This window comes from Oryzias melastigma, linkage group LG9 (assembly GCF_002922805.2).
Source record: "Oryzias melastigma strain HK-1 linkage group LG9, ASM292280v2, whole genome shotgun sequence".
In the NCBI taxonomy this organism is placed as follows: Eukaryota; Metazoa; Chordata; class Actinopteri; order Beloniformes; family Adrianichthyidae; genus Oryzias; species Oryzias melastigma.
The window spans coordinates 11,551,188-11,560,441 of record NC_050520.1 but is presented as its reverse complement, the minus strand read 5'-3'; the positions used below and the strand labels follow the sequence as shown (position 1 = coordinate 11,560,441).

The 9,254-nt window shown below is 40.5% G+C and overlaps 1 protein-coding gene across 1 annotated transcript in view; it reads right to left on the bottom strand.

The window, feature by feature from the left end:
• Positions 1–2,049: 2,049 nt before the first annotated feature.
• Positions 2,050–9,254, bottom strand: part of bmp3 (bone morphogenetic protein 3) — a 9,762-nt gene continuing 2,557 nt past the window's right edge. Inside the window, exon 3 of the mRNA XM_024260097.2 lies at positions 2,050–4,243. Coding sequence (XP_024115865.1) covers positions 4,052–4,243 — 192 coding nt within the window. The 3' untranslated portion in view covers positions 2,050–4,051. The remainder of the gene's footprint in view (positions 4,244–9,254) is intronic.

The window sequence follows — 9,254 nt, the reverse complement described above, 5'->3', positions numbered from 1 at the left end:
GTCAATGGGACTTTGGCCTTTTTGCAACCCAGTGGTACTTCCTATATGGAACATGGAAGTAGGGGGGCTTGCTTTGTCCAGTTATTCTTATGTACAGTCTATTATTCTTACTGTAAAGCATGGGGGTGGAAACATCGTGGTTTGGGGCTGTTGGACAGGACAACTCATCCGTCTAAAGGAAATAATGAGTGAGGCCATGTACGGTCAGATTTAGAGTGAAAACCTCCTTCCATCAGCGTAGAAGATGAAACGTGGCCGGGTCTGTCACCATGACAACCATACCAAATACACTGCTGGGCTTTCTAAGAAGATTTCCAAGATCCTGGAGTGTCCTATCCAGTCTCCAGATTCCAGATCTCGGCTTAAGTTTAATTAACAAACAAAGAACATTATCTTTTTGACAATTAAAAACAATTTACATTCAAATTTGAAACACACTGTAAATGCGATGTGGAAACTGGGCCATTTCTAGCTTTGTGGGCACACTTAGCAAGATGCTGAGAAGATAATGTTTTTGGGAGGGCTTCTACTTCGTTCAGCTTTAATGAGGAGATTCCTAACACTTTAGATCAGGGGTGTCCAAATTCAGACCTCAAGGGGCAGTGTCCTACTTGTTTTAAAACCAATCTGCCTTTGAAGTTCCTTATTGGCTGAACACACCTGATCAAGGTAATCAGTAGCAGATGAGGCAGGATTTCTGGAAAACCAGCAGGAGGCCGGCCCTCGAGGCCTTGGATTGGACACCCCTGCTTTAGAGGGTCTACTAGGATCATGGCCATGGTCATGAGTAAAACAGGCTAATCCTAAATGGAACAACTCAGGAAAGTTAAACTGATTTCAAAAATACTTTATTATAAGGAAACCAATCTCCAACTACTGTCGGGCCACTTACTGGTTTAATACCAGTTAGTATTTTCATGGATCAGTCTTTACGAGGCTGAAGGGAGCGTCTGAATTTTATTTTTTAGCCTCCAGTTTCCCTTAACTTTGAGGGTAAATTCGAACCTTTTTCCTGTAAAATATCTGCAGCTGCTTTAAACTTTATTTGTACACCAGATTTCATGTAGGATCCACTAAGAGTGGAAGCTAAAAAATTTGGACGACAACTTCATGCCAAACTTCTATGGTGTGGCAGATAAATGCCAAAAAAGAAAAAGAAAAAAAGACTAAGACTGGTATTTTCCAAGTATAAAAATAAATGTGAATCCACCATTTTAACAACTTTATTCGCAGCATCTACGTAATATCAGACAGCCGGTAGGTAAATACTCTGCATTATTATTATGGTCTGGGGAAACAACTGCTAAAATAAATACATATTTGATGTAAAGACGCCTAATGTATGCATGTTAAATCCAGATTTCTTTTTTCATTGGAGTCAGAGGGTCTTCTGTTTCCTCAGTGGATCTTTTCTGTGTAAAGAAACTTTCCAAATATGTTTGCTTTTTGTAAATTTTGCTAGCTTGGGTGTTTTAATGTTGCGGTCAATGCAGCTGCTTTAACCCTTATATTGTGTTTGGGTCATAATTGATCAATTTTCAGGTGTGAAAATTGATGTATTTTTGACACCTGACCAAGCAAACTTGACATGCATCAAGAATGTGCCAAATGTGGTGGAGAGAATCCAGTAGTTTTCTCAAATAAAACTTCCTTCAGAATCAGATTATAAATGAAGCACTGGTCCGGGAACTGGGGTTGGTGACCACTGCTCTACATGCCATTAAATAGAATCAATTTTGTATTTATGAATTGATGACTTTGAAAAATGAAATTCAATAAACCAACAAGTACGAAGTGCAAAATGGAGTGGATGGAGTTCTCATCTGGATGCGGCTGCAGAATTTTCTGTTTTGGCTGTGTTTAACATCTGTTACTCATTTGGGATTTACTTAGTAACCATAAGGTAGTATCAAGTTTTGCTAGATGGAAACTAACAAAAGGCAATTTTGATGCAACATGTTCAGAGAGATCAATCTAACATAAACCTCAACATTTTCAGATATTTGCAAGAAATGGGGCTTTAAAAAATGTAATTGAGATGTAAACATTACCACTGAGGTTATCCTTTAGATAATCATTGTTGCACACAGAAAAGTCCTCAAAACAAAAACATCTGGAATTCCAATCTAGAATATTGAAATAGGTGGTAAAATTTCTCTTTTTTGTGTTAGAACAAAAAAACCCTCAAAAGAATTTCATTGTCTTGCGTATTTTTATTTGCTTGTTTGAATGCTTTGGAAGGAGGCTTGAAACTCAGATAAACCCTCAAACAGCTGATCACTTGGACTCATCTCCATCACAAATGAAGAGCTTTATCAGCTTTGATCTGGCCTTTTCAGAGTTTACCTCGACGAGATATGACACACACAGAAAATAAATAAATGCACATTAAAGGTCTTTCCATATACAAATATATACTTTATAAAGCTTATGGTACAAGCATTTCTCCTTTACCTTCAGAAAAACATTTACAAGGAAAATGGAGCAACATTGCAGAAGTTAAAAGCAGAAGTGCGTCCTGCAGCACATTTCTCCAAATCTGTGTTGAAACTACTTGAAAACATGTCAGTACAAAAATACAAAAGCTAAAAAAATATGCTGCTTTTTTAAATCAAGGCAACGTTTATGATGACTGGAATATCAAAAAAGTAATTAACCTGAAATACATTTTCTAAATATCTTGACATTCGGCAGAATTTGCTCTGCAGTAAAACATTGTAGACATTTTATTGTGTACCATACTTTAACTGGTTTTACTGTGAAGTGAGCTCAGGCGGCTGAGCTGCAATCAAAGAGCAAGAGTCTGTCCTTCAGATGAACTTCAGGTTTGCAACATTGTACTATGTACAATTTAATGAACAAATGGAGAAAAAAAAGTAAAGGTTGCTGTGTATTTAGGTTTTTAAAACAAGGCAAGCATATTTGTTCTAAATAAATAGATGATTGAGTTATGAATGACAACAGAAGAGGAGGCACTTTGGTGAGGAGTTGTTCTCCTTTGAAGGTGTGGTCCAACAGAGACCACGCTCCATGTCAACGGCGTTCAACTCTATTATATTCCTGCACACACACGCATGCACACAGTCTTTTCCACAGGACTCCGCTTACTGCAACACAGGATTGTGGTTCCACTTTCAGACTTGGTGGGAAGAGGGGAGGCAGCTGGCTGAAAATCAATTCTGAATCCACCACAAGACCACTTGTTGGCAGCTTTGGGGCAATTCCTGGCTCCAGCACAAATATAAGCGTCTCTAAAAACAGAGCCTGGATGAGACATTGTTCCACATGTGGATACTGTTACTTTGTTGATTAAAGAAATCCTTTTGTGACTTGATATATCTTTAAGAATGTTTAAGTCTTTTTATAGGTGACATAATGTATATACAGTAAGATTAATGTGTTAAAAACGAGCAAGTTGTCCCTTTACATGTGGCCTTCAAACTGTTTTCCTTCAGTCTTCTGAACTCCTGTCCAGCTTACATGGACTTAGTGTGTATATTCTGGTTCCTGTTGGTTTATAGATGGCTGTGATGGAGGAAAATAGGTCTGCCACAATCTCTGCTGTGAATGAAGATAAACACAGCTTACTAATGAATGTTTGGAACAGTAGAGCAATGATGTGAGCACAAAGATGCTCGGTCACCTGCTGGCCCGTCATTTGTAATTTGGATTTGAACACTGATGATGCAGAAACAATCTCACATGTAAAAAAGAAACATCAACGTGTGAGCCAAGGTGACTTTGGGATAAAAACTGCAACTGTAAACACCCCCGAACAGAAATCAGTTCCTCTAAAAAGTAAACATTCTGGTCTCCTTTAGGGTTTTGTTGGTTTCATGGAGGTAAGTTGATGACAGCATTCTCACCATGAAGAACCTTGTCTGACTGTCAGTTGGAGAATCTTCCAGCAGGATCACTCACACCGTCCTTAATTCCTCTTTACACAGACATCGGACTGCTCTCCCATGATCGTTTGCATGGGAGTTAGAGCAACTGAAGGGGACGCTGCTTTCCACTCAGTACAATGTGAAGTGCAAAATGGGGGGGAGGACTACCGGCAGGCGCAGGAATCCACCGTCATGTTGGGATAGACTTTGAGCACCACTTTTTGGTCCTCGTCAAAGAACAGGATGCTGAGGGACGACATCTTCTCCGGGACACAGCATGGTTCTGGTATGCCAGGAACGACACCCACCGCCCGCACGATGCTCTGAATGGACGCGTGGTTGGAGGGCTTCAAAGCCTGCCGAAACAAAACAGTCAGATCACAGCTGACATCATTCATGCCACAACAGGTGTCTTGTTAATATACAAATATATATAATTCTAATATCCTATTTTATTAATTTATTACTTGTTAATATCATATTATATATTTATATATTATGTATTTAGTTATTTTCATAGAATGTTTTTCTTTGTGCAATTTTTGCCTTCTGTGGTGCAAATGAATTTATTCTTGTGATATCAATAAAGTTCAATTCAATTCCAAACACATACTTAAAGTAAAAATCTAAAAATCACATATCTTAGAAAATTACATATTTTATAGCTATTTCTTGCTCACCAAACCGCTTTTTTCCTTCAGAATCTGCTGAAAATATCATGTTAATGGTTGAAAAGTTACAGTTAATCAAAGAACATAAACGCTCAAGCTGCAGTGTTAAGGGGTTAAAAACTGAAATGTACAATGTACAGGTTAAGGACTTGTTAACGTTCTCACTACATTTTTTTAGGACTTTATACCAGACTGAACCTGTGTGTGAGTGAACTGAGGGAAGTTTGGACAGTCCCTGAGCTTCCACAGCTGCTCATTAGGGGGTGGGTCCATGACGTTGACAGCATATAGAAATGGACTTAACACCAGTGATGTCACCCATAGAAAATGCCTTACTACCAGTCCAACAAAATGAAGTCAAATCAGCTGCCATTTTTCCGTGACATGGAAGTCAACATGTTGGAACCAAACGACAGACTGTTTCATTAAAACAAGGCATCAGTCGAGGCAGCCCCCAGGAGGAGTCCAGTGTCCAGGGTCGCATCCACGCCTGCCATACCCGGCTGCCTTCCACGCAGCACCAGACAGCGTCCCGCGAGGGACCTGACCCCCCACCATGTGGAACGGTCGCAGAAAGCCACTAATTTGCGTTTCCATCACTCAGGAATCACGCACAGTAACATAGGATATATGTAATAATTGTGTATGAACTTCATAAAATAAACTGCTTAAGTGTCAACAGACCAAAAATTTTGAAGATCTGCGGCTGTAACACTGCCCCCCTTAAGATTGCAAAGCTTAAGACGTAGATAACAAGGTTACCATTGAGTTTTGCAAACAACCAACAAAAACGATTCTGTGTGAATGACTTACGTAGTCAACAGTTTGGCAACCTCGACAGGTTCCTGGCCAAGGCATCAGCTACCGAGTTTTCTGTACCCTTCTTATGTTCGATAAGAAGGTTGTAGTCCTGCACCTAAAGAGCCCATCGCATGAGTCGCTGGTTATGAGTGCACATGCGCAAGAGACACACAAGGGGGTTATGATCGGTGCGGACAGTAACTGGTTCTGAACTGAACCCAAGGTATACTTCAAAGTGTTGAAGTGCAATCAGCATAACCAATATCTCCTGTTCAATGGTGGAATAGTTTTGTTGGGGGGGTTATGTTCAATGGATCCCCGACGAGCCCCCACTTTTGTTACAATCTCAACCCAGAAGGGAAGAGAAAAGAAAAGTAACATAAAATAAAGATTCCCAGACCGGTCAATTGTAAGCGTGTGCAGCTTTTAATACAGAGTTAGCCACAAAGTTACTTAGAAGTGCTGTACAGAAAATACAGGGAGTTGCACTGGAGGCAAGGTGTGGGACAGAATACATTTAAAGAACAGAAATGTAACATAAATGAGACCCTACAACAACAAGAAACTATGAACAACAAACACAACCAGAGTTAGTCACACAGAGCTCTCAACAGAGTTCCTAACCCAAAGTCCACAGAAAGGGGACTGGAACTTTCTGTTGGAGCAAGCTGGACACCAGTATTGGGTGTTACAAAAGCTGCTTAGCCACCTACACAAATTCATTCACTCTTAACTCATTCACTTAGTATTAGTTATCCAAATTCAGTCACACAAGCAAACATATATCTAAAACAAAAGTGTGGATACATCTAGAGCTGTAACACCTCATTCGAGGGCCCAAAGCGTTTCACAGTCACAGACCCATTCAAACACTGGTGGTGGCTCGACGAATGACTAACGCTTGTGAATAAGGTATCATGAAAGATCAACGTTTTATCCGCGGACGATGCCCAAGTTGTACACAGTGGCAGAGTGACACTACCTTTAGTGAGTGGTGATTGGTCCAAGTCGGTCTGAGTCAGCATTTCTATGGCAACCACTCTCGCTAACCAGGAGTGAGCTTGTTGGAAAGCCATACCTCTTCCACTGAAATCAGCTTGAGAATGAGTCAAATGTTGGAGGTGGAGCCAGCGAGCACTACATGCTTTTACCGATGCATCTGATTGGCCTGTTTACAACTTGAATAACTTGTGATAAAGAAAATACATCATGACAAAAAAATTGGTATTAGCAAGATCGTGTTAAAAGGAGGCACCAGAGACAGAACGGTTATTCTGAATAATGGAATGACTGAGTAATAGTTGCTTATTTCTCTATGGAAGTCTATGGGATTTTGACTTTCTGGGACAAGCAGGTACTCTTAGTTGGAGCACGAGGAGGAAAGGAATACTGTGTCCAGTACTCATAGACCAGGAGTCTGCAACCTGCAGCTCCAGATCCACGTGTCTCTTTTATCTCTCCATGGTGGCTCATTGGACAAACATAAAATAAGTCATGGAGACTGCTGATCCAGCCATGTTGACCGTCAGAGTCAGCAGCTCCTGATAATGTCTGTCTAACCAAAACTACCTAAAGAAAACATATAAAGCCTGCAAATTAAGACTACCAAGGTCCAACCCCAAACTAAAATAACAAAACCCAGCAGTGTAAGACTGATGAGGACAAAGAGGAGAAAAGAAGAATAAAAAGAAAATATACATAAAATAGCAATTTTTGCACATATTACCTTATGCTGCACAACAGTGGTTACTAGTTGTCCAGAGCTGCACTGAGATGATCCTGGTTGTATTTTTATTTTGAAAATAAGTAAAAAAAAAAAAAAAAAAAAAGAAAGAAATCACGTTTTGAGATGCTAGGTCCTTCTCATAGTTTTGCTTTTGTACGATGCCCAAAAATAGACAAAATTCGTATTTATTACTTTAAAAAAATAAGATTTTGAATACAAATCTAAATTTCTTAAAGACTAAAATAAGACTCTGTGGCTCCTTCTAGGTTAAATCAGTAGAAAACGAGTCCAAATGGGTCTTTTACTGTTAAAGGTTGCCGACCGCTATCATAGACTGTTCAGGATCAAAGCTTCCAGAGCGAGGACCTTTTTGCAGCCCATGTCTTTATGGCCAGAGTACATTTGACCCTCAGAGTAGAGATTCTTGGGTTCCCGTGATTGCTCTAGTTCTGTTCTCAAGTGTGGAAGGTTTGGCATTCAGACAGACGTGTGTCAGAGCAACATTTCCTGAACTTAAGACCTTTTCTGAACTTTTCTTAGCTGAAAAAAAAAACAGGACAAAGGATACTGTATCGTATCCTGTATTGCTGTCAACCATGTGATAATACATGGCACCGTGACCCCCCCTCAACCAATCTGTCTTATTTAAAATTAAATTGGTTAAAAACATGATGACTGCTCTGAGGCTGAAGTAAACGATTCTGCAAAAATTATAAAAATATAAAAAAATAAAAGATTATAAACTTCTGGCTGACCAACATGAACAGCGGCTGTTAGTGCACATTTAAACAGTGAGTAATCAATTCCTTGGGTTTTTGGCACACTTCAATCCAGATGTCAGGATGTGGATTTCTCCTCAGGCTCCTTACAGGACAATGGACCTGCTGATGGTGTTTTACCTGTGGTTTTATATTCATTCATTTTCCTGACCGCTTTGTCCCTTTCGGGTCGCGGGGGTGCCGGAGCCTAACGCAGCTACTAATGGGCGAAGGCGGGGTACACCCTGGACAGGTCTCCAGTCTGTCACAGGGCCTCAATCACACACACATTCACTCTCACATTCACACCTAGGGGCAATTTAGAGTCACCAATTAACCTATGAAGCATGTTTTTGGACGGTGGGAGGAAGCCGGAGTCCCCGGTGAAAACCCACGCATGCACGGGGAGAACATGCAAACTCCACACAGAAAGGTCCCAGCTGGGAGTCGAACCGGGGCCTTCTCGCTGTGAGGCAAGAGCGCTAACCACTACGCCACCATGCAGCCGTGGTTTTATATATAAGCTATAAAATTTCGTTGGAAAAGTCCTTCCTGTTCATCTCAGTCTTTTTTTTTTTGGCACAAAAGTGGACAGGATTTCAGGTCTGCCACAGACACCAGTGGAGATAAAAAATCATTTAAAAAAAGTTCAGCGCACTGTCTTGTGGGGTCCAAATGACCCCCCTTTCATGTAAACATGCCTAGGATAGCAGAAGGGTTAACGCTTTACACACCTCATCGGCTAGCTGCCTCATGTCTCAGCAGGATCTGCAAACGGACATGCACCAAACATACTGTTATTTGTAGAGTAGCCTCTCATGGTAGAAACCTTTAATGCCACAAAGAGAAGCAACATGGCAGCCTGAGAAGGAGAGGGAGGTGGTACCCTGAAAGCTCTGGGCTCTGCTTCTGGGACTAATTAATGCAACCACAAAGAGAGGGGCCTCCAAGATAATGAATTAACTGCTGCATACCAGCCATGTTTAAAATACCTGTGATGTTATCTTCAAGAACAGGTCTTGGTTGTTAGCATGACTGTCTAATCTTTCTTTGGGGAAATCCTTAAGGACGTTCATCACACTGTAGTAGCTTAAGCAGAGTGACTGTGTTTTCATGGGCTTTGTTGTACAATACAACACTATTTTGAAGTGATCCATGTAAATGACTCCCCAACCTGGGTTTTGCAGCATCTTCTGTACGTTTGACAACTACAACTAAAACTTTTCAGACCTTCTGTTACAGCAGGCTGTGACTAAAGCAAGCCCTGCACTTAAACATGTTTGTTCATCCTGTTGGTTAAAGAAGAGTATGAACATTATTGCCATCATGTTTGAGAGACGATGGCACAGCTGAGTTTTTTCTGATGTTGACCATTCACTTATAGTTGTTAGTTTAAATAAATATTTCATCT